The 26,314-nt window shown below is 44.4% G+C and overlaps 2 protein-coding genes across 4 annotated transcripts in view; one reads left to right on the top strand and one right to left on the bottom strand.

Annotated features, from left to right (window-relative positions):
• The window catches only part of arhgap27l (Rho GTPase activating protein 27, like), a 37,929-nt gene extending 15,625 nt beyond the window's left edge, over positions 1 to 22,304 (bottom strand). The window contains exons 1-2 of one of the 3 annotated variants that reach the window (XM_042087864.1): positions 21,844 to 22,304; positions 11,536 to 12,599 (exon numbers count right to left, since the gene is read on the bottom strand). In XM_042087864.1, coding sequence (XP_041943798.1) covers positions 11,536 to 12,528 — 993 coding nt within the window. In that variant the 5' untranslated portion in view covers positions 12,529 to 12,599; positions 21,844 to 22,304. Of the gene's footprint in view, positions 1 to 2,964; positions 3,062 to 11,535; positions 12,600 to 21,843 lie in introns of those variants that run through there. The other 2 variants (XM_042087865.1, XM_042087866.1) reach the window with 2 other exon arrangements.
• Positions 16,393 to 26,314, top strand: part of LOC121706285 (interferon beta-like) — a 29,249-nt gene continuing 19,327 nt past the window's right edge. The window contains exon 1 of the mRNA XM_042087901.1: positions 16,393 to 16,819. The gene's annotated coding sequence lies outside the window, so the exon portion shown is untranslated. The remainder of the gene's footprint in view (positions 16,820 to 26,314) is intronic.

Here is a 26,314-nt window from a genome sequence, read left to right as displayed (position 1 = left end):
TGAGAATAAAGTTAGTTTGGAGAAAGAAGGACCGCTCGGGACGACTGAAAGGGAGGACGAATTAAACATTCCAGTTTTCTTCGACTGCAACAATGATTAGACATAGGCCTATATCATGTGAACAAAACATAAAACATTAACCTCCGTTGCTCAGCCAAATACTTTCCTGTAGGTCCTTATCACGGAGTTACAGGCGATAAATGCGATGGTCAAAAGTAGCCTAAACATCATTAGCGTTTTTTTTTATTTATTGTAGGCCTATTATTAAAGAGTGTTTTTTATCTAAAGGTTCAACATATGCACACACAGTGCATAAATAAAGTATACATGCACACATATTCCCTCACGGGATCAAAATATATGCTTAGGCTATACCTGTGTTTATAGCCTCCTATGTTTATTGCAGGTGAGACATGGAAAAGCAGTTTTAGTTAACCTATGGAGAGTGACGGCCTGGTTCATGAAGGGCAGTTATTTGAATGTGCGGTGGCCTTACACACGTAAAACTGAGTGAAATAGCATTTTGTATAGAAACATATCATTGGATACATGTATTATTCTAGCTATATACTAAACGGCATAGTGCATGGTACTTCCAACCGCGAGATACAGCACTTCACGATGACGGCAATGAGTAGTTAACAGAAAGACGCAATCTATCTGAAAGTCGACACGTCAAGATTAAAGTCGACATTACATTTCAACTTTATTCTCGAAATGTCGAGTTTAATGTCGACATGCTGACTTTAAAGTCAACATGTCGAGTTTAATCTCGCCATGGCAAAAATATTTTTTTTCTTCATGTGTGGCCCTAATACTCCGTCGTACACATGCGCACACACACACACACACACACACACAAAAACACACACTACTCATGCACACATGCACAAAAAAAACAAAAAACAAAAAACAAAAAAAACACACACTACTCATGCACACATGCACACACACATACATGCACACACACGACACGCACAAACACGCACACAAACACACACACACACACACACACACACACACACACACATACAAACACACCTACAAACACACGCACACACACACACACTCACACACAAAACACATATACACAAAAACAACCACACACTCTGCACACACTCAATTACAAACACACAACAAAGGAACAAAGTAGGAAATGAACACAATTTGACAAGCGTGACTTATTTTTCTGGAAAAAATGTGCTGGACTGGGCGGCGGTCATATTTTGTACCGCTCTGCGGTACATCTAGTTTTTTTGAAGCGTAGGCGCCGCTCTCACGTCTGGTGTAGGGTCCATTGATTATGGTGGAGGCTAATTGTTGCAACAGACGCTACGCGAATGGAACGCATCAGTTATGTGCCCCGTGTAGCCTCCCTATTATATCTCATACACGGCTCCCACTCTCCCAGTAATTGAACCAGTCTGCACTGGAGAAACACACCTGTAAATGTTGGCAGCACCACAACACATTCAGCCAATAAATACTGTGGGTCTGTGGAGACCTGAATGCCTACTGTGGATAAAACACCCGTTTGGCTATGACATTCAAGGTCAATTTCCTGTATATGGATTAATGGATGCATTAAAAGCCATTAAAACGTTTAGCCTCTAATCCATGTAAGGGGAACTAGTCGTTAGTGTTTATCAGAAATGCACACCATTATTGGAAAAACTTCTTAAATTTGGCCACAAAAGTGCCTAGCTATAGGGTCTTTCCTCTCCAGAGCATGTTCCTTGAGTAAGAAGAAATGAAGGAAGAGGAGAAAGAAGCCACTGCAAACATGAAGGAAAGGCTGTCTACAGCACGCACAAGCCAGGGAGCACAAACTCATACCCTAATAATAATATACAGGCCAGGATACTAAATAATCAATCAACAACGTGTGGGAGCACACACACAAGCAGGTGGTTTGAAAAGTATGTAGACTTCTATAAGATCTAATAGGCTCACCAGAACTAAATCCACCATATTCAGGATAAAGAAGATACTGGGTATACGAGAGAATGAGTATAAAGCAATGTATCATCATTGTAGACATTTAACCAGAATAAACATTTTGTGCCACTCTGCGGTACTTGGTTTCAAAATTCAAAATTAAAAGTCTGTGTAACTGTGAACACACAGAATTCTCAAAGACCATGCCCAGATTAAGAGGCAGACAGTAGCCACCATAGATATATATACCTGTGTATATCTATGGTAGCCATCTTTACATGGAAACTTCAGATCCGATTAGAAACGGAATAACGGCTCAATCGGAATAAAAATTCTCATATTAACACCTCAATCAGAATAAAAAGGCTTGATCCAATCAGAATTTTAATTGGAATGAAATAGGTGGTGTAGTCAGTTCCTATTCCTATCCTTGAATTTCCCCTGGGGATCAATAACGTATCTATCTATCTATCTATCTATCTATCTATTCCGATTGAACAGCCATGTAAACGGTCAATTGGATTGCCTGCTGTTTCTTCTAAAGGAAAAGTAGGCAACAACAGCTATTCCAATCAAAGATTCTAAAGCTCTTGAGAGCCCCTGTGATCGGAATAGAATGTACCCCATGTAAACAGACAGTATTTTTTTTTTTCAATCGGAGTAGTTTAACCGGAATGACAAAAAAACTGTCCATGTAATCGTGGCTAGTATGTCAACAAGCTGAATTACAGAAAAGATCAAAGAGAAATTCTGTCTGCTGACTGAATACATGGCTGTTATCCAATGACTCAAGAATAAAGCACATAAAATAACCAAGCAGTGCATTTTATAAAGTCCATTGCCACTTTTAAGATAAACCTGCCCTCTTGAAAAACACTCAAGTGACAAACAGATTATCTTAACAAGCAGAATAACCTTTCAGCTTTGTACAATGTCAACCGGAATGTAACAACTGACTCTTAACATCCTGCTATGGTCAGCAACTTCAGTGACACTCAAAGTCTGACCCATGAACGGTTGCTTTACCTTGATGATCCGCAGGAGCGAGTCAAAGCGGGGCCTGAGGCTGAGAGACGCCTTGCGCAGCAGTTTGGGCACGGGCATCATGTCACAGGAGCAGCACACCCGCCAACTGACCAGCAGCTAACTGACCACCAGCAGACTGACAAAGCGAGGTGAGAATGTAGACTACGACTAGGACAACTCAGCGCGTGGGAAGAGAAAGCAAAACACCCGGAGGAAGCTTGTGGCCCCACTTCCACATCGACCCAGACATTAACACGTCAGCCAGGGAGAAGAGGAAGAGAGGGGGGATTTCTGACCGAGCGCACCCCGGGCCACTCTCCGCCTGACCACAACGTCTAGCACTCCTGAAGGAAAAAGTCTCACTAAAAGGGCATGAAGCTCATTATGAGAGAGGGAGAAGGAGAAAGAGAGAGAGAGAGAGAGGGAAAGGAGACAGACAGAGAGAGAGAGAGAATAAAAGTTGCCTGCCACTTAACAGGCTCCACAGGCATCAAAGCAGAGACTTATCAGGACTCCCCTGAGCACAGTACACAGACACACACACACACACACACACACACACACACACACACACACACAGATATAACAGCATGCACACCCACAGAGACTTTCACACACACATACATACACACCCACACATTCTCAAACCCACATGCACCTGAAGCACAAAATTAAGTACAAAGGTATGCAACCTCTCGGGGGGGGGGGGGGGGCACAAGCACAAACACTGACACACCTACACACCACAAAAACATTCAATATCAATATGCCCACACACACACACACACACACACACACACACACACACACACACACACACAGCACGCCCATAGGCACACAGGGGAGTGTTTCTGACGCCATTACAGGGTGGGGGGGGTTCACTCTCCATTATCCATTTCCTGTAGGAAAAGGATACTGGGCATTTGAATGTAAGCAAACTTTGCAATTGGGCTGTTTGTTTAGAACAGTGGGGGAACAACTGATTCAGCTGCAATAGCAAGAAACATGTAGAGATGCAGAATTATGCAAGCCAGACAGACAGGCACAGAGGGTGCCTCATCACTCTCACGCATATACGGAGGCACACACAGCCATACACCTACACACACACTCTCCAAAATCCTCTGGGGGAAGCAGTCCTTTCACACTCATGACAACAAGTCCGTCTGTGTTGGTTCCCTTTTCGGGTAAGAACTCAAGGTCTGGAAAGACCCTTCTGTTTCTCAGACTGGATACAGACCTACTGATGTTCATGAGTAGATCTCGCTAATCTGAACCACCTTCGAGCTGATAAAGTTGCTGCCTCATCACCTCCCATACTATGATTTGGTCTTCCAATATGGCTGCCCTGCCTTGCAAATTGTTGTGGTAAAACACAAGCACACACACAAAAATATGCACACACACATGCACAAACACACACATACCCACAGTGAACATGCTGACTATAGTGTGAAAGATGAGTCCTGATGAATTGGGTGTGTCACCACTATGGCCTCCAGAGCACCTGGCTCTCCTGACTACAGGGACATATTAGAGGGTGGGTGGGATTGATGAGGGGGCATATTCAGTGCCCTGTTCACAAACATTTAATACGTTCACTTTCATAAAAAAACTCATGAATAAAAAATACAAAATGAAAGAACAAAATACTTCTTAACATGCCCATTAAAACCACAGGTTTTAGTTGTCCCTGCCTCTGCTGAGTTAGTTTGGATGGCTCTGCACAACTGAAACAAGAGAGGACAGTTCAACAGAAAAAAAGTGGAAAACTCCCTTACACTTTACCCCCCATGTTTTCGAATGCAGAAGCTGGGAGTGTGTAGTTTCAGAACAGAACACTAAAGGTAAGGAACCTCGTGAGCATGTGTGAAATAGGACCTCTATGACTGTGAGCCACTAGTCTAATAAGTAATGAACACTCTATGTGTGCGAAGCATAGAGCATACTTGCTGATATTTACATAAATGCTCGTAGTTCAGAACACCGTCAAATTCAGCCATTAAGGCTTTTTGTTATTTTTCCAGCCATCACAGGCCTAGACATGCTAACCCACAGGCTAAAGTAAGAAGTGCACACTGCTACCTCCATACAAACTACTGAGTAAATAGGGCAAAAAGAATACACTGAGTTAGAGTGAAAAATGTAAAACCATTAAGGATCCTCTGAATGCCAAATGATACTTAAGGGTTAGTAGAATCTATACGATGCTTTGCAGAAGCCAGTAAAGAAGATAAGATTTTTAAATGGCAAAAGCTACTTATTAAAGTGAAACCTTGAAGGGGTTTCTCATGTATGCAGTAGAACCAATGAGGCACACTTTCTAGGGGTGTGCAGTGTAGCCAAGTGTGACAGCGCATCAATGATTCATGCATTCAGAAGGGGCTCTCGTGACATTCCTCTCCCTTGTAGTTTGACCCCAACAATCGTAATTGCAAACATATATACTGTACACACAGTCCATTTATAGCTTGGAGTATCATGAGTTTGACATCATGATATCAATTATGGAAGACATGACTGGCTTATCGGGAGATTATACCTATAAGAGGGGGTAAATGTTGATGCTTATAGGAAATACAGAGAATTAAAGTAATGCTGTATGGAATCCTTCTTCTAAACACGTGTCTGTGATTCTAATCCCATATACTACTGTCCAATTAAGATTAGAAAGAAGATAGGTTAGATTATTCACAGAACCATTGGAGTGGTTTGCTAAACACCAGCAATTTTTAAATATATTTTGGGAGGCTTTTTCCTCTGTCTATTCAGATAGGAAAGTGGGAGGAAAATATTTGGACCTGAATGTGGTATGGACACTGCAGCCGCTTGCCCCATAGCGCACACAACATCACCATGCACAATGTTAACTGGTACTAAACCCAGTACATTAGAATCACATGGGAGACACAAGAGCAGGGCTCCTTGATATGAAGAACAATCAGTTAAAAACAATAACATCAATAGGGGTTTTGTTTATACTCAAGGTCCACACAGGTTGGGGCAATACACATGTAGCCTACACACACACACACACACACACACACCCACACACACACACACACCCACACACACACACACACACACACACACACACACACACACACAGAGAGAGAGAGAGAGAGAGCAAGAGAGAAAAGAACCACAATTATAATCATGCACGTGCAGACAGTGTACTGTACACTGTACACACCATCAGTAGAGAAAAAAAAACCTACATACAACCATGTCACAGAAAGACAACTACGTGTACAAACAAACACACACACACACACACACACACACACACAGGATAAAGGCAAACCACTATGTCACAAGGGTTCTCCAAAACAGTGTCTTCTCTCAGACATGATATCACTTATTCCACCAGCCACAAATTCCAGATGATTGCAGTGCACCAATGTGTTTTGATCATTTCTGAAGGCTAATCATAGCGGAGTTGCAAAGGTCAACAAACAACAACTAGGCCATATGCACTCTTCCTCACTGCAGGTGATAAGACAGTGGTGACAAGAGTCTAACATATCAAGCTGTTTATGGGTTCAACAAGAAATCACTGTGCAATCATTTTATGATTTACTGGCATTCTAACCTTGCTGATGCCATTTCCTCCAGTTTTTGTCCTCTTTATAGTCCATTGTGATATGGTTTTTGTTCAGATCCCTAATATGATCAACAACTATTCACTAATGTCATCAATGAGTTGAACAAGTGGCAACTGACCAAATGTCAAAGGAGGAGGTCAACGCCTTCCACTCACTCCTTTTATGTGATCTAACAAGTAGTGACGTTATTACAGCAAGTAATCCAAACATTAGTGATCAGCTTCTCAAAAAGACCAACAATTTACCACGGGGTAAAAGGGCACAACTCTTTTAAGTTAAGCGAATTGCACTTTATACTGACTTGCCTAATCAAATCGTCACAACAGTCTGTGCGGTCAAATAGTTAAATGAAGCCACAACAATCGCCTACTATTCCTCACCTTCTTTCGTTAGGTGTAGAGTCCACGACAAATGCGCGCGGCGGATCTCTTTAAAGTCAACCTTCTTCCGTCCTGTTCAGGCTCAATACAAAAAAAAAACGGGCCTGCCTGCCCCTGTAGGCTACAGTCGCACCTAAAAGACTCCTTTACTCCTCTCCTTCACTACTAGTTCTCGACGCCGCAGGTATAGGCGGGTAGAGCAGGTGAGAGGGGTTCAGCTACGAGTCCATGGGGAGTGGTTCTTCATTCCCGCTGGAGTTAACTCTTTCCTTCCCGCACCATCCTGTACATGTAGACTGTCAGTTTGCCTGTCATTCGGCATGCATTAATAGATTCTAAAATAGTTGGGTGGCTTTTGGACATGTATCGGGAGTAGAAGGGCAGTGACAGTGTATTTTGTATCGTTTCATTTTCGGAAGAAGTGTTTATTTTTCTTTTTGCCACCGTCCACGAGTAAGATGATAAAAACCTTGGATTATATGGTAATTCTAAAATGTAGGCCGGGCCTATTTCTTTTTTGATGCACGCACCTGAGCATTCTGAGTGTGTGTCTACTCTACGCCATACGCCTACCTGCGTGTATAGGATTTCGATCATTCGGGATTAAAGCACACGGGTGAAGCTTTGAATCCTACAGGAAAAGAGTTCCTCCTTTATTTGGTAAACACAAGAGCCGTCGCCCCGGGGCAGCCGGGCGGGTCTGTCCGCTCCTGACGAAAAGGAAACAGGAGCTGGGAGGACACGTCTACACGTTCAGATTGAGAGAATACAAGATAACAACCCCCAATGATAGGTTGATTTACCACTGACTGAACCCAAACTTCAGAAACAAGTGACTTCACTGTCAGTTCTGCTAGCATTCACATACATTAAGATGAAGAAATTCGTAACAGGTAAATCTGCTCTCTTCAGTGTCATGTGGTGTGAAGCACACAGCTTCAATAAGACATTTTTTTAAAAAGGAAATTAAGGTATAATGGAATAGCTCCACTATTCTCATTCATGTCTTTCAGTCCTACCACAAATCTGTCCCAGGCTAGCCTACACCAAGTCTTTTGCTTTATTGGCTAAAACCTAAATTAACATCATCTTTTTTTTACAAACGAATATTGGGGTTCTATAGGATTCATTCACCTGCATCCTCCCTACAGAACACTACCTGAAATCAATAGGAGACGTCCATGAAACGGGATCCTCACGCACGGTTGAAACAGTTGATGACTGTGACAGATATGAGCGTGACGACTCCAGGGGACAGACAATGCCTGTGTAACTTTAACTGGCTGCACAGAGGCAGGAGGACATGTAGGCTAGTGAGAGTCTCCCCGTGCCTGAGGCTGTCTTTGAGCTGGCTTTGAATGACCATACGATATGATGACGCAGCTGAATCACAAAGCAGACATTTGCGAATAATGTGATGGTATGAAATACTGTGTCCCATTTCTTCATTTCTCTTTTGAGTGCTTTCAGTAATAATATGGCCATGGGATCCTATCCTAACGGTTAAGTGTTTCACATGCTTGGGTTCACTTCACTCGAAAATCCAACATGTTTGTTTTGTAATAACGGAGGTGTGCAGTATCAGAACTCTGACCTTAAAGGCATTGGTGTCTTGCTGCATCTTATGTTAGATAAGTGAGGCCAGGCTAAATGACTATGTAACATCCATATTTATTTTACAATTAAAAACAACCCAGACATAAAAAGCCAGGTGAAAAATAAAAGGGCTCAGAGATAAGTGTTTCACCTTGGAAATGATTCACCTTCTCCGTTGACCACGGACATAACAGAGACATGAAGCACAGGCTCACCTGTGCCAAAGAAACTCAGTCCACCTCTTAAAGAGACCCTTCGAGCACATTTCTCCGTACTTACCCGACGCCGACTCATTTCCCATGACTAGCTCACCGTAATGTAAAATCCAAATGGTTCGGACCCCCGAGGCCCCAGAGGCGCGCTGGTCCAGATGCTAAGCCAGTCACGGAGTATAACACCGCCCCTGAGATCGATCTCAGACCTGTTCTCTCGTCTGCCAGTGCTCTGGCCTTATGAAAGCACTCAGCCTGCTGTCCTGCGTGGATGAGGCCAGCACTTCTGTAGGGGTCTACTGTCCAGTTTGTGTTCAGATCTATGAAGACGATACAGACCCCTCGGGAGTATGTCTGTGTTTTGGTCAGTTTTAGACATGAGTGCTAAACTGATTCCGTTTCAAAAGCCTCAAACCGAAATGTAGGTGTATTATACTTGTAATGTGGTAATGTGGGTACTGTGGAAGGATTATGTGTTAGTGGTTTAATGTAGAAAAAATGTTTGTTTTTTATGTGTACAACATAATTGGCCTAAGAGAGAACATGAAACTTGGCTTGAACCAAAGTATTTCCTGAAAGCAATGTTGTTATGGCTCATTAAATTCGCAAGGAAATTCACCTCACAGGCAAAGCCTTGTGTTTTGCACTGGCAAAATCACATGCATGTTTTTCTCCAAAAACTCTGCATAATTCAGAAACTGGAATCCACCTCTGAATCTCATAGCAAACCCATAGGCATGCAGCACATATATGATCGGTCTCAGCACGTCTGGCTCTCCATGAAGTGTCAAGTAAACTTTGTGCACTCTCATTTTTAGACTCTAACTACACTTGATGGATCGCTTTGACTTCAGCTTAACATTCCTCATGTATTTTCTGTGGTGGAGCCAAACCCCTGTCACCTGGGCGAGCCTCTTCTTGAGGCCCTTGTGAAAAAACATTGTTTTTGTTTTTCACAGTTCAGTCTCAAAGCATCATCTGGGGGATACTGAAACTCACAGTCCCTTACCTGCGGATTCCTCATAAACTGCTTCCTGCATGATTGTCTTCCAGCTTAAAGTCCTAGTCACAATGCATCTCTGTTTGAGCACTTTTGTTTTCAACAGTAGACAAAGCTCCATAATATTAGAACCCTCTGTGTTAAAGACTCAAGAACACATTCTTTAAAGAGAATAGGATTTTACAGTGTGGAGAATTAATGCACTGAGTACACATGCTGCCAGTATTATAAAACTGAACTTGCCATAATTGCATGGTAACAACAGTTTTGTTACATAGCATGTTGCAATATAACACTACTACGGTACTAGACGGTACAAGTGTTGGGTTTCAATGTCTCTCGTAGCACAGTTAACTTGGTGGGCTGTTGTATGGGTTCATGTGGCGTATTCTGCCCTTTCCATGAGTCTTACCCTCCACATCCTGTCTTTCACACCACAGTGGCACAGCTAACTCAACATGGCCACTGTTCCCTATTGTTCTAATGTTGAAAAGGATCTAGTGACTTGGATGTTTACGTCAGAAGTCAGCATCCATGGAACAAAAATGCCAGGCCAGAAACATTAAAGCTGTTTTCACTTGAGCTGTCAGAGTGCGAGCATCACTCTGTTTGTTTCATTTCATATTCAAAAGAAATCTTTTTTTTTTTGTCATGAAAGGCTACACTGTGGCTGGGAACTGGAGGAGCCTGCACATACCCCAATAAAATGGGATGACACAGCAGGAATCTCTCTGCTTTTTTCCCCAGCCAACAGTCAACAGCCAACAATAGAGCTCATGGAGATGAGAGCAGCAGCGCCTCCCTGTGGTTGCTTTTGCAACTGGCCCAGTCCAGAACAACCTGTTGGTGTACGTCACCTCTGACTCATCCTGACTATTTGTCTGGCGGTGAGGCGGGCAGGATATGCTACAGCCAGCCTACAGACTCTGCAGTTGAGGCAAAGAGACAAGGCCTCATAATCTCCAGGAAACCAAAACACCATGGGTAATATCACTAGGCCCGTCTGCAATACAGGGGTCTACCGAAAAACAAAACACAGCTGATAAACATGCTCATTCTGACGGTAAGCCTTAAACAAACAACAATTTCCCATTGCTTGAATTCCAAAAGCAGATAATCAATTTCCCAGACAGACTTTGAGAAAAAACTCTCTCTAAACCATCCTGTTAACGTACACAAAGTTGTCTTTGTACCAAGTAAAAGAAGAGGGGAAGAAATATGAGCAGAGACTCGTATTAAGGACTCTTTAGTACTCAGAGTTTGACGGAGATGCTGCTTAAGAACTCTTACTGTAAGATCTCAAGATTGTTTTCAGACACTGAGACAGCCAAAAGAAGAACAAAGCGCATAAAGAGGATGCAGAAGAGACAAACATCCCCGTTCCTTTTTTTCTGGAGCCACCCAAAGCTCTCACTGTCACATTTCAGTTCTTCATGGTACAAGCCCTCATGTCAAAGGAGCTGTACCATTGACCTCATATATCACAGGTTTGGACACACGTACACAGGATACAATGCCTAAACTGTCTGAATTACTGATTTCATCTCCACTTTTGAGGGTTATACTGTCTTTCGTTGGTGCACAATACAAAAAAATCAAGCCGACATAACAAAAACAAAATCACTCTGAGATCATACCCCTGAAGTTCGGAATGTGCCGCTGAAGGCAGAGCATTCCACGGGAGAGACGTACATGCCAGAACATGAGTTTCCCAATTCTGTAGCGTAAACAGTGATGTCCAGTGCAGTGACTGTGCACGGTAACTCTCCTGCACTCACCTTTGGTTGTCGCGGCACAGGCGAGACGTGGCAGTTGTGTGTGGAAGAAGATTCTGGCACGGCAGGAGCGGGAATCAGTGCCGGTGCAGTCTCTGTCACAGGTGACCCATCCAGGTTCAGGTCCAAGATCGACTCATAGATGTTCTCCGAGTCCGGCGAACGGTCTGGTTCCATGCTTGAGGCAGACTCTGAGTCCGGCTCCAGGGGCGAGGCCGGTTCCGGTGTCTCCTCCCGCAACGGGGGGTCGCTAGCAATGTCTTTGATGATGGGGAGGTCCACAGGTTTCCCCTGGATGGGCCGGTGTACCGGGTCAACAGGGCTGAAGCTGGGCACCCTGGTCTTATAGGATAGATCCTCCAGTGATGGAACAGAAGGAATCACATGGGTAGGAGCCGTGCTGGACCCTCGCGATCCACCAAACAGAATGTTAGGGTTTAAACTGAGTCTTTTCTTCTGAGACGAGGAAGAGGAGGATGACGAAGAGGAGAGCTCCTGAAGGCCACCACCTCCTCCCCCTCCCATGCCGCTGAGCATGGAGAAGGATTCTGTGTGTCCTCCTCTCTTGAACCCCGTCGGCGGATCGTGGATCTCCAGCGGAACGCCGAATGTGGACATGCGGTTCTCCGTCTTGCGGTAGCCACCGGGCGAGCGCAGGCGGATAGTCACCTCATCACCCCCCCTCTTCTCCTCGGCCAGGTCCAGCGGAGGGGGTTGTTTGTGCTCGGGGCTGGGCGGCGAGGTGACGGCGGCAAAGTCCAGCAGCGAGGGAAAGGAGTTGGGCAGCTCCCTGACATACTTGGCGGGGATGTAGAAGGGTTTGGAGCGCTCGTTGCGTCGCACATGCCACCAGTGGTCGTTGGTCTTGGCCAGGAGCATGTAGCGCTCGTTGGGCTTGATGGTCACCATGCAGCCATCACGGCCCTTGTACTCATACTCAAACTCCACCAGGACCAACCCCAGGCCACCTCCGCCACTGCCACTCAGTGTTGCCATTGTCACACTGGCCACCTCCTGAACGTCTGTGTCCCAGTGACAGGACTGCTCAAGACTTAACCCTGGCCCTCCTGTCAGAGAGAGAGAGAGAGAGAGAGAGAGAGAGAGAGAGAGAGAGAGATTTTAAAAACATTATAAAAGTTATCAAATCCAATAAAATGAAGTCAATCTACTGTACATCACCAATGGAACACAAGCCCCCCCTGGACATTGATAGAAATTAAATTATCTAACCACAACATCGCTATTCTTGTATGAAAAATTTACACGTGGCTATGGAGAAGGAGAGAGAGAAAGAGGAACCAAAACCTGATTTTTTTTTTTATTGTGTCTTGTCAAATCACGAGCCGACATGAAGACATCCTGACTCAGACACACCAGCATGTTTACAAGTTATTGAGTTTGCAGAGGAGGATGTATGTGAAATTCAAGAGAAAAGTGCTGCCGCAAGTTAACCACAGGAAACACCAACTGCAGTCAGTTTTTAGGACCGCGCAAAAAATAGAAGAAAAAAATGTGGAGAAAAAAATATCTAAAAAGCTCAGCAAGCTATGCTAGTCAAACTCATTGTATTCCTTCTGTTTCTTGAAATAGTAATATGTGAACATAATTTCACAAAGACCCCACATTCCCCGCACCTTCATTGAGTTATTTCGTAAAATCTTGTCTAAACACAGGATCACTGAATAGATCTGACCCATGGCTACTGTCAACACACGCTGTTTAACTTCAAAGACGGCCAGGCCAGAATTTCAAAAGGCCTCAGAACAGTGTTATCCCATTGGCTGAAAACTCCCCTGCCATTTCCCAGATGGCAGTTAATTGTGCATGACTTATGACACTTATGTAAAAGTTGACATTGTGTCATTGGCCATCTCTTTCTTTTCACATCTCTGGGACGCAACTTTGCACACTGGGTATACTTAAGCTTGATTAAATACTTAAGCTATGTGCAGCTATGATCTGTACACTAAAGATTAATCAAAGTTGAAGCACAGTGATGTGAACAGGCCATTGTTCATAATAACATAATAACACTACTATACTTATAAATAATTACAACTGAAGCACAGTTATGGGAATATTATATGCACCTTGATGTTGTATGAACTAAATTGACTAAATACCCATCTAACTTAGTGGACACACGTAATGAAGCCTCTTATATCCATACCATTATGCCATTATACAGCCAAGCCGGGGCAGCACCCTTATGACCATAATATAATACATGAGCTGACAGACAGACTTCATTATGAAAGTGATGTTAAAGGATAAAAGCAGTAACAAGAAAAGAACAAACACGAAAATGATGGAAACAAACACTTATGTAAGTTTTCCTTGCGACAGACTATGCTGCACCATATGTTCACCAGTGTATGTTGCACAGGGCCCGTGATAAGAGGTGCTGACATTTGCAAAGGAATTACTTTAGCCTAGTAGACCTGCAGATACTTGCATAGATAAGCTTCACATCCCTCCTGGCCCTGGCCCAGAACTAATGCATTCATCCAGTGATCCCGCTGATTCCCTTCCTGCATTTGACTATCATCTTTCTGTGAGATGTTCAACATAGTGGTTACATATGCACAATAATGTGATAATGTAATTCAGCATTTAAGATTTCAGCACACCTCCTCAGGCGACCTGCCTCTGTGAAACGAAAACCTAAATCTCAAGCATTGATCCACCATAATAACTGGCTGCCCCCTGACAAAAGAATGTTGTTGAAGAGGCTTGTTTATCTTTCTAGGATACAGACATGGCAACACTCAACAAATCAATTCAGAACACCTAGACTACTGACTTCCCATATTGTCTAGTATCATAATACAAATCCAACATCAGAAAATGTTGGGACCTTGTATAAAAAGCAAATAAAAAAAAGAATGTGATAATATACAAATCTCCTAAAACCCATATTTAGCAGCAAAAAGGACATAGACATCATATAAAATGTTGAAAATGAAAATGTTGACTATTTCATGGAAAATATATGTTCATTTTGAATTTGATGCCAGCAACATGTTTCAAAAACATGTTGGGACGATGACATGTTTACCACTGTGAGTTTTGAGAATGAAATGTTATATGAATGCCTGATATAGGATTTCAGTTGGGAGTATTCTTAATCATGTTTTTCATTCCATGGTGCACCTAATTTGACAGATCTGGACTGCAGACAGGCCATTTTAGCACCTGGAATTTTAAAAATATGAAGAAAATAAATTTTGGCATTGTTTTCCTGAAATATTCAAGGTCTTCCCTGGAAAAGACATTGCCAGGATGGCACTATATGTTGCTCAAAACCTGTATACATCATTCAGAATTGATTGTGCCTTGCCAGATGTGCAAAATGCCCATGCTGTAGGCACTAATGCACATCCACACCGTCATGGATAGATCAGATACTTGGATAGGGCCTCTCCTCTTTAGCCCAGATGAGTCTATGATGGACAGTTTAAAGATTTATGTGGTATCACACCAGTAGGCTTCCACACACGCACAACGCAGACGTTCCTGCTCGACAGGAAGCTGTGAGTGCACAACATGTCTGGCTGCTCACTGTCACATTTCACAATGCACTGGGATAACCCAGAAAAAAGTGGTGAAAGGAAGTCAGAGAGCACTTAAAGGTGCTCTAAGCGATGCTGGGTAACGTCACTTCTTTTGACTTTCAAACAATACAGAAAGCTAGCTCGCTACTTCCTCCCCCTCCCTCCCATGCTGCTCCCGTGCAATTGAAACTCTCCTAAACGCGCATCTCGTCTGTGATTTGCTGGAACAGTTTGTTATGTTTTTATGGGCTAGGTTTGTCCAGGTTGTTTTTGTTGCCATTTTTGGAGCCTGGGCTGTCCACAGAGATTGTGTTTTTTTACAGTGTATTCAGGACACAGACACCTAGCGGATGGTTAGGTGATGTTTGCAGTAAGTGACATAAAATGTTTTAGCCTAAAAAACGTGTGGCATCGCTTTAAAACACCTTTAAAGAGAGAAGGAGAAGTGGAACGATGGAGAGGAGAGGGGAACCAGAGATGAGGAGGAGAGGATTTGAGAGGAGAGGAGAGAGGGACAGAGATGAAGAGGAGAGGAGAGGACAGGAGAGGAGAGGAGAGGAGAGGAGAGAAGGACAGAGATGAAGAGGAGAGGAGAGGAGAGAAGAGGAGATGAGAGGAGAGAGGGACAGAGATGAAGAGGAGAGGAGAGGAGAGGAGAGACAGAGATGAAGAGGAGAGGAGAGAAGAGAGGGACAGAGATGAAGAGGAGAGGAGAGGAGAGGAGAGGAGAGAAGGACAGAGATGAAGAGGAGAGGAGAGGAGAGAAGAGGAGATGAGAGGAGAGAGGGACAGAGATGAAGAGGAGAGGAGAGGAGAGGAGAGACAGAGATGAAGAGGAGAGGAGAGAAGAGGAGAGGGCAGACAGATAAAGAGGAGAGGAAGATTGGTTTGCTTATCTTGTTGTTCAAGGGACTAGAGTGTTTCACTGTCTGCTGAGTCAGATTGAGCAAAGGAGGCCTCATACTTGGCATCATACATACACAGACACAGACACACACCCACACACACGTGTGCGCGTGCACGCACGCACATGCTATGTGTGGACACAAATGCATTCGCATATACACACACACACACACACTGACCCACACACACACGAACGCAGACACACACACAAATGCACGCACACATTCACGCTATGCAAAAACACAAATGTATGAATAAACAAACTAACTTGCTCACACACACACACACGCACACACACACACACACACACACACACACACACACTCACAAACACACAAACTGTACATACTGACCCACACACACAGACGCACGTACACACAAACGCACGCACACACACACACACACACACACACACACACACACACGCACACACACACACACCCACACACACACACACACACACACACACACACCTGACACCTCTGTTACACTTGCCCTTTTCACCCCCGGCCAGGCTTTGCCTTGCATTCTCAAAACATCCGGTGCACACGGACAGTTTGAGGAAATTAAAGCTGGTCCCACCATTCATCTCACACTGCCCTCCCACACTCCACCCTACCCCCACCCAAAGGGCTGTCTTCAATCTAGCCTCTTTCATCACAGATCACAGAGCAGCACCACCACCACACGTCCTGTACCAGTGCCAAGTGGGAAACCACACTCGAGCCAGTACGAGGGGAACAGCAGTATGGCTCAGCTCCGCTGAAGACTGAATGGCATGATTGGCAAACAGCATACAGCCCCTGAGCTCCAGGAGTCACTCGGAGGTGAGTTAAAAAATACCTATATGCATTGTATTGTATAGGTGAGACATCAACATTATGAATATAGATACTTGCAGTATACACCAGGGGCGGAATAGGACACTAAATATTGAACAGGAGATTTCAAGCTCCTGTGGCCCCCTCCCGACATGGGGTGGGAGTGTTGATGAGAGTGTGACCCAACTTGGCCTGAATCCTATTTTAGGGGGGGAACCTGGGGCTAGTTTAAACATGTTGCGGCTGCTAATTTAAAATCTTCAGTAGTCTACTCTGTACCCATCTCATACTTGCATGTCAGGTCATCATAGTTGGTACCACATGTTATTACTAAGGCAGTTGGGAGGGGCTGTGGGGAGTGAGATTGAGGGGCTACGATCGCACCGTTCAGGCTGCTGGAGGGTGTAGCAAAGAACAAAGAACAAACAGTGATATCAAAACGCCTCAAAGCGTTACCAGCCAACCGGGAATTCTCCTGATTACCACTCCACTATTGCTACACATATACACATGCAACAATATAGACCTATCAACTAAAACCAAACAACAGTTAAACTTAAAGGTTGTATCAGCGATAGCGGGGATATGTCACTTCTGTTGATGTTCAAACAAAACAGAGAGATAGCTCGCTACTCCCTCCCCCTCCCTCCCGTGCAATTAAAACTCTCCTAAACGCGCATCTCGTCGGTTATTGGTTGAAACACTTTGTTTTGCCTTTGAGTGGGTTGCCAACCCTTGTTGATAGCAATTGTTTTTGTGTACAGATCTCAGAGCCTAGGCTGCCTACAGAGATGCGTTTATATGACGGCCTGCTTATGGGGCAGACAGCTAGCGGATTGTTTAGGAAGATTAAATGAATGTGATCATTTATGTAGTTCAGAGTGAATTGAATCCATAAATGGCTGACTTGGGCAATCTCCATGCTATTCTAGGTTTTCTAACCACAAGCCAATGTATATTGTTGCTTACTACTGTGGATGTTCATGTGAGTACTCTGATGACTGATCAGTCTGATCAATAGCAGATTTCATTCAGGCATCTCTTTGTTTAAACAACTGTGTTAAAATACCATCACTTTGCCAAACATGCTAAGAGAGACAGAGAATGTGTCTTATGTTACGTTTGCACTTCTAGCCTGTCTCGTCAAACCTGATTTGAACTGTTACATAACCTGTGCCTGTAGCAATTAATTTAAGACAGCTATGGAGAACTGAATGAGGAGACATGTGGAATGCAGGTTAAAAAAGACACAACCTTTGACATGCAGACAAAGAGAGAGAGAGAGAGAGAGAGAGAGAGAGAGAGAGAGAGAGAGAGACTACAAATACCTATAGTATTGTCTATAGATCCCATAGGCTACTCCTTTCTTGTAGCTATATTTTTAAATATTTGTATATTTATTTATTTGTCTTCTTAGTAGTCTTCATTTTCAGTTAGTCTTCATTTTCAGTACATGTATGGTAATGCCATTATTCATTGAGCACTGCATAGCTCTGCTATCATAGATCCATCCTGTTCATGTCAACAAAATATACTTAAATTTGAAAGAAACAGACAGGCCTAACTGACTAAGATTGACCGACACAGGGAAAGAAAGAACGAACCAGGAAACGAAACAATAAATACTCTCATAGGAAGGCATTCTGAAGGCAAAGCCTTCTATTCTCCTCTGCCTCCATAGAGACTTGTGGCTTCTCTCTTTCTCTCTCTTCTGGGTTCGAGTGTAAAACCCTGAGAGCACTTCGTGTGTGAGGGAGGGCAATGGCGTTTCTTAAAAATAGACGCATAAACACATCCATGTGTTGTTTTCCTCCTGCTCGGGCCAAAAGGACAGCCAGCTCTGGACCCTCCAGACCTGCCCTCTAACTGAGCAGCACTGAGAAAAAAAGACACCGCGCTGTGGCTTCCATGACCTGCCTTAACACGTCTGAACACAGTGAGTTAGTACAAGTCAAAGAGAGAGGGAGAGAGAGAGAGAGAGAGAGAGAACGCTGGATGTGGAGGACATGACTGATGTTCTCAGGAAAAGAGGGAAAAAGGGAGTCGACTTCGGAGAGCAATCAGATCAGTCCATGCTGGAATCAGCACAGCAGAGGGAGGTGACAGCTGCGTGGATCGGCCACTCCGGTCCCACCCCGCGCGGCCGCGCAGTGGGGGGAGGAGAACGACTCAGAGGAGCAGCCATCCTGTGGTTTACCAGGGGAGCAGCGTAGAAAACCAGAGGGAGTGCCCAAAAGGCTAAAGCCACTCACACAAACACACAAACACACACACACACACACACACACACACACACACACAAACACACATAAACACGCACATACATGTGCACAAAGAAAAGCCATTACACACAGACACATACATAGTATTTATAGATGTACAGACACACAAACGCAATGAGACACACTCACACATAGTATTTTTGGCTGAACACAGACACACATAGAGTTTAATTGGCCTCTCCCATTTGCTGAGGCCAGTGGGGAGCAGCAACCTGTTCGACAACAGTCACAAGCTTTTGGGTTTCAACTTTGGAAACTAAACAAAACAAGAAAAACACTTCTCTCTCTCTCTCTCTCTCTATTGCTCTCTCTCTCTGACACACGCAAACACAGGAAAAAAAACAACACAAGAATGACAGACATGCCGCCTCAAGCAGTGATTCATCGTGTTGGAGCAAGTCAGTCCTAAAAAGAAGAAGGAGGAGAAGAAAAAAGAAAAAACTGTGGTATCTGTGCAGGCGAGGGTATAGAGGGGCTGGTGTCTCTGTGTTTGTGTGTGTGTATCTGTGTGTGTGTGGGGTGGGGGGGGGGCACCCTGTGGCTGCAAACGGTTGGAATCACCGAGAACAATTGGAGGAGGCCGTTCCCATTCAGTCCCTGTTTAAACACGGAAACCTCTCTCTTTCCTCTCGCCCCAGATCCAGATCCCTCTGACCTCGCTTTGCTGCCCTGCTTCCTGGCCAGGATGTCCAGGCAGGGGCAGAAAAAAAAGAAAACCCCACCGCACATGCTCTCTTGCCCCTACCATGGAGCTGCTAGCAAGAAGAGGCTGTCCTTGGCACCAGCTGCATGACTCCACCCCCCCCCCCCCCCCCCCAGACCTGTTTCCACCTGGTTCCAAATATAACTGAGCATTAGCCGTTCTAAACTCTCAGGTTGCGTTCTGATGGCAAGTGGTACCTACTATGTATTCCTTATTTGCTTACCCACTGCACAGGGTATATCATTCACAGGGAACTTGATCACTCACGTACAGTAACATGGTTGAACACCCTGTGCAGTCCATTTCGTAGTGAACTACTATGAGGTGATCTGAACATGGCCTAGTGTCAGGCTGTGGGCCACTGAAAGGGTTAGTCAGTGAAGTAGGCTAACATTCTAGATTCTGGAGCAGTTCTGGAAGTTGAGGTTTGTTTTTAGAATGTTCTGAGTTGGTTGGCCACTGTCGATCTTGTTATTTGGGGTTGGAGCCTGGGCTGAGTAGTGAAGACTAGGGAGGCCTGGATCACCTCAGACCTGGGTTAGGGGGTTGATGTTTGCCACCTTCCCAACTGAGAGACAGTGAGAGAGGGAGAGAAAGAGAGAGAGAGAGAGAGAGAGAGAGAGAAAGAGGGGGAGAGAGATGAGAGAAAGAAAGTCAGAAAGATAGGAAGGAGAGAGAGGAAGATCAGGAGTGGGAGACCTTTTTGGAATGCGGGCCGGATGAGTTGGACCAGGCCAGAAGAGTTTGACGTCGCAGCTCTCTCTCCTCCCCACACACCCACCTCAACCCGACTGCCTCAGGAATGTACGCTGCATTCGTTCCTTTATTCGCTCCTACACTTCTTCTCTCTCTCTCTCTTTCTCTGATTCCCTCTTTCTCAGGCATTGCAATTTACAACATGATTCTGCAAACATAAAAGCTTCTGAAGGAAAAGTATTGTGTTGCTGTTTACACTCGTTACGCTGTTAATGAATGATAAATTGTAAAGTTAAATGTTAAAGTAAATTATCTTGCTGTATTACAACCATTCATTTGACTGATCCTGCACCCCCCTCTTTTAATAAAACCTCTCACACAATGTTTGAATGATGTCAACACCTCTCTGATTTGAGGTCAGATTCTCTTCCTTCCTCTCCAATAATGGCCCATACTGATCCAGAGCCAGGAAACCAGATACTCCATAGCAGCATGTGAGACAACACTGGCCTCTCTCTTTCTGGGTCTTTCTGTCTGTCTGTCTCTCTCTCACACACACAGACAGACAAGAGATACACAGCTGAGCATGAAAGGGAGAAGGCATCAATGAAAAACAAATTCACTCAAAGTTCACTATCATTACCAATTCTACAGCACTACCTGTGAGTTCTGGTGTGTGGCAGCCCCATGGCTCCAGATGTTATGAATGAGAAAATGGGAGAACACAAACCCCCTACGCCTACCCCCATAGAGGACCTCTGAGTTCATGCAGGTGGTATTCCCATTTAGGCTTGCAAGCAGCCTCAGACTTTCAGTCAGTTTTTCAAACTGAGGGAGAGAGAGAGAGAGTGCGGCTAAAAGAGCTCCACAGCTAGCGCATGAGGGTCTGTGTAAATAACAGCATTGAACTTTCACCACCATGCACTCGCTCGCTGAGGTGCTTGTAAAATGGAACCACAATAAAGCCCTGCAGGAGCTGAGCCAAGCCCTAGTCCCGAGTTACTCCCTTCCAAAACATTGCAGTCGGTCTCCAGTGATCAAACTTTACCATAGAACAAACAAGTCTACTCTCCCACGGAACACGGCATATGTATCATTGGGAAAACTCCCTCTGTTTCTCATCTCTTTCACAAAATGAATAAAAAACACTAAGAAAGAAATTTGTAGGAAAAGTATTCAACTAAATACAAATAAAAGTCTTTTCCCCAAAGAGCCACAACACACATCTCAACGAGGAAACAAGTTTAAAGAAAAGCTCAATCTCCACAGAATGGAATGGAGACACTCCCTCCTGAGAGTAACAAGCGCTGAAGCAAGCAGGGTGTCAGAAATCTGGGCATGTTGCTTACCTGAGTCGAGGAGAGAGCTGCGGCACCATCTTCCACTTCTATACCTCTGAGCACTTCTCCTTCAGCAAACTCCCAGCACTGGCTACTGACAGGTTCCTCTGGGTCCTCCCGCTTTTCTTTTCCCCTTCTTTTTTTCTCCACCCCCCCTTTCTTTTTTCTTTTCTTCTGTTCTCTTTCTGATCTCTTCCCTCGCCCACTTACTCACTCACTCACTCCCCTCCCTCACTTTGACCACTGGCTGCCCTCCTCCTTCTCCTTCTTGTTCTCCTCCTCCTGCCTTTCTCTCTCTTTCTCTCTCTCTTTCTCTCCCCCCTGTCCACCTGGAGCTCAGATCCTCAGCTCAAGCAGCGCTGACTGGAGACTTGTGTGTCTGAGATTGAGTGAGGGAGAAAGTGTGCGTGTGCGTCTGAGTGAGTGTGTGAGCGAATGAGCGAGCATGCATGAGATTGTGTGTGTGAGAGAGCGCAGGAACATGAGTGAGTGTGTGTGTGTGTGTGTGTGTGAGAGAGAGTGTGCGAGTCTTTGTGCCGGTTTCAGCTTGCTTGCCTTCTCTGTCTGCACTCGTTTCCTGTTCTAGCGCACACACACCATGGCTTCAGAGGAGTGCAGGCTTGAGCAACAGGAAGACAGAGAGAGAAAAAACACAGAGAGAGAGAGATAGAGAGAGGGGTAAAGGAGAAAAGAAAAAAGAGATGTGGAGAGAGACAAATGCTAAAATAGTTACTTAGTGAAACAGAGTGAGAGAGAAAAACTATGGAATACAGCAGGAGAGGGGGGAGCTCCGGGACGTGGACAGATCAAATTAAACATTAACTTCAAGGTATGTAGAGAAGTGACTCAGGCAATGTGCAATGTGAACATACACAGACAGATGAATCCGGGTAGAGTTAAACAGAGTAACAAAGGCACACTAAAAGTCATGTTTGTCAGTACAGCACAAGTACAACATATGGGGTGTTAAGATGGCAACACCCTGTTCAACACACCTTCCACCTGATACCAGCAGGTATGCGACTGAGTAAACACCAAGCCATCTACAGGGCCAGCAAAACAATGCACAGCACTTAACCTTGCCTAAGCACAAAGACAAAAGACTTTTCTCTCATCAAGCGTCAGAAAGACTTGCTTGGGATTCTGCCATGACGGGATCAGATCATATACATTTACCAAAACACAAAAGTCTGAAGAGGTAATTCGCTGGTGTCGGCTGTCTGGTGTCCGGCTGTCTGTACGGGTCAACTTGGCATGGAACACCAGGTTTGAGTCAGTTTCGCAATCACAATCCCATTCATTTCCTGTTTCCATACTGCCCTATCCAGAGAAAGGCTGCAAAAGCCCAAAAGTAAACGTGTAATATTGTAAAAGACAATGAAAACATTCCCAAAAGTAAACTTGCGTTAAGAACATGTGATCAGAAAATGTAAACAGTTTCAGGAGGGAAGAAACGTTCCCCAAGTTGATCTACTCATGAGGTGCACTTCGGTGTCCCACCTGACACTCACCTGAAACCAGCAGTTTGTTCTGGTCAGCAGAGGTGTGCAAAGGTGTGGCTGAACATCTAGTAGGACATGGCCTGGCTGGCACTTACAGTGTGTGCGGTGCTCACTGTGGAACTGTGCTGTAGTGTACACAGTATCACATCCCCTTAAAATCTGGCACACAAAGCTACAAAAATTAGCTGTTGCCAATGACGACAATCCTAATTCTAAGATTAGAATTAGAACACACACACACACACACACACACACACACACACACATGGGTCACAGATCCACATCCATTCGGGGCTCTGAGTGACTCTTTAATTCCGGGCCAGTTTCACAGGCTGTCCTGCTCTTGTAGTGGGGGCTGGGTGCAGCTGAGGGGCGTGGGCTCCTGGAAAACAGGGATGTGCGGGGGCCCCCTGCCCACGGCTCCTGAGGAGGTACCGAGAGGAGAGGTGGGGTTTGTCATGACCACCAAAGCCACTGCTGCCAACAACAGAAATGCCCCACCCCTCTGGACTGTGTTAGTTTCTCTCTCTCTCTCTCTCTCTCTCCCCCATACTCTCTTTCCCTCTCTCTATATACAGACCACTCTTTCCCTCCAAGAGAGTGTGTGTTAGTGTGTGTGTGTGTGTGTGTGTGTGTGTGTGTGTGTGTGTGTGTGTGTGTGTGTGTGTGTTTGACAGAATGTGCCTGAGTATGCAGTATGCATGTGATTATGCATGTTTTCCCTCTCTCCCTCTCTCCATACTCTCTTTCCCTTTCTCCCTCTCTCCATACTCTCTTTCCCTCTCTCCCTCTCTCCATACTCTCTCTCCCTCTCTCCATACTCTCTTTCCCTCTCTCCATACTCTCTCTCCCTCTCTCTATACTCTCTCTCCCTCTCTCTATACAGATCTCCCTTTCCCTTCCTCCCTCCCTCTCTCCAAGAGTGTTTGTGTGTCTATGTGTATGTGTTTTGGACAACATGTGTATGAGTATTCAGTATGCATGTGATTATGCATGTTTTCTTTTTCTTTCTCTCTCTCGCCATCTCTCTCTCAATTCAATTCAATTTCATTCAAAGGTGCTTTATTGGCATACACATTTATGAATTTATACATAGATTCTCTCTCTCTCTCTCTCTCTCTCTGCACTTGCTGTCTAGATAGATAGCTGGCTGGCTGGCTGAATTCAAACAGACAAGCTCTTTGCTCCATACACATGTAGTGGGAAATATTTCATCTCACTCCACCCAGACTACACAGTACAAACACACAAACAGAGAGAGAGAGAGAGAGCGAGAGAGAGAGAAAGAGAGTGAGAGAGAGAGAGAGAAAGAAAGAACAAAAACAAAGAGAGGGACCAAAAAACAATTCAAACAGAGAATACATGCTTGAGAGATACAAAATGCAATTTAGTCACACAGAGAGAGAAAGGAGAACTGGAAGCAGACATGTTGGAGCCAGATTGAGAGGATCAGTCCTAAGGCATCAATGGTAGTCTTTTACTGGCCTGGACAGACTGGGTTGTGGTCATTCTCTAACTAGTATGCAAACAATGCCCAACAAGTCCCAGGCCAAAATATAAGGGTTGTGTGGTTAAAAATGTAGGGCAAATGTTTCCAACACACACACACACACACACACACACACACACACACACACACCTGCAAAATCATTGTGTGAGAGAGAGAGGGTGTGTTAGAGCATATATTGCTACTATTTCAAACTCTTGAGCGGATCAGGCCCTGCTATGGTACAGATTTGTGCCAGATCAGTCCTGGTCTACACACATCTGTAACACAGTGGGATGCTCTATGGGGCAAAAGTGTGTAAAGGTGACACAGAGAACACTTAATCTGGCTCTTAATCTGTCCTCACAGCTTCATAATTCCAGTTTATAGGCCATTATATTAGGTCACTTCATATAGGACATCCTCAACCAGCAATGGCCTGAAAGCTTGAACTAGAGCTAAAAATATTCCTCACTCTGTAATTTGTAGGGGGTGGGGGCTGCTTTTAGAATGATCGTTGGGTTGTCTGGAGGGGGTTGGTGGTGGTGGTGGTGGCAAAAGACTAGCATCAAGATGTCACCCAGACATGATAGATGAATAAACTTCACATTCCTTGTTTATCAGGGGCCGTATTCACAAAGCCTTTTATCTTCCCACTAGGAGTACTCCTAAATCGCACTAAAATATTTTAGCTAGGAGTTTTCTGTTAAAAGTTATTCACAAAGCCTTTCAGACCTACTCTTAGTAAGGAAAAATGACAACTCCTAAAGTCTAAAGAGTGAGTCTTCGTTGCTATGGATGACGCCATTACTCATGCACGAGCTTGACTGAAGTGACCACCTTGATTGGCTGATGATTGTAACGTGGGAATGATTCCAAACACCTCCCTTACGATAATGAGTGACAGGTGACAGGTCTGAGAATGTGTGCGCTACACAAGTAGTGTGAAGGATGGAAGATGATGAATAACTGAATAAAAAGGCCTAGCCTAAATGAATAAAGAGTAAGGCAAAACAAATAGCCTAGTAGCCTAATAAAACATAGGCCTACGGATTGATGCACTATCTTTGCAACATTATTACATTAATCTGTCACCATATGCCTACGTTTGCAAAGAGGAGAACATTTTAATTTGATTCACAATGAAACGTTACATTTAATTTACATGTTAACAATAAGTAGTTTTGGTTGTTGTTGGTGGCGTTATTGCATATCTTTTATGAATGCAAAATTGTTCCCTCGCGATTGGAAGCTCCTGTTGCCGCATAGGCTACGCATTTCAAAACATCTCAACGTGAAATGCCACAAAAAGCTGTTTGTGAATAGGTCTTAGTGAGTTAGGAGTCCTCTTGATTTCTTTTAAGCTGTCCCAGGTGCTACTTTTAGGTCTAAAATGCTTTGTGAATTACTTTTACTGAAAAAAATTCTAGGTGAGAGTTTAATCGTGATTAACATTTTGAATCGTTTGACAGCACTAATATATATATATATA

The sequence above is a fragment of the Alosa sapidissima genome, chromosome 3 (genome assembly GCF_018492685.1).
Source record: "Alosa sapidissima isolate fAloSap1 chromosome 3, fAloSap1.pri, whole genome shotgun sequence".
NCBI classification, from domain to species: domain Eukaryota; kingdom Metazoa; phylum Chordata; class Actinopteri; order Clupeiformes; family Clupeidae; genus Alosa; species Alosa sapidissima.
Note: the sequence above shows the minus strand (reverse complement) of the source record. Positions and strands in the feature narration are given on the sequence as shown.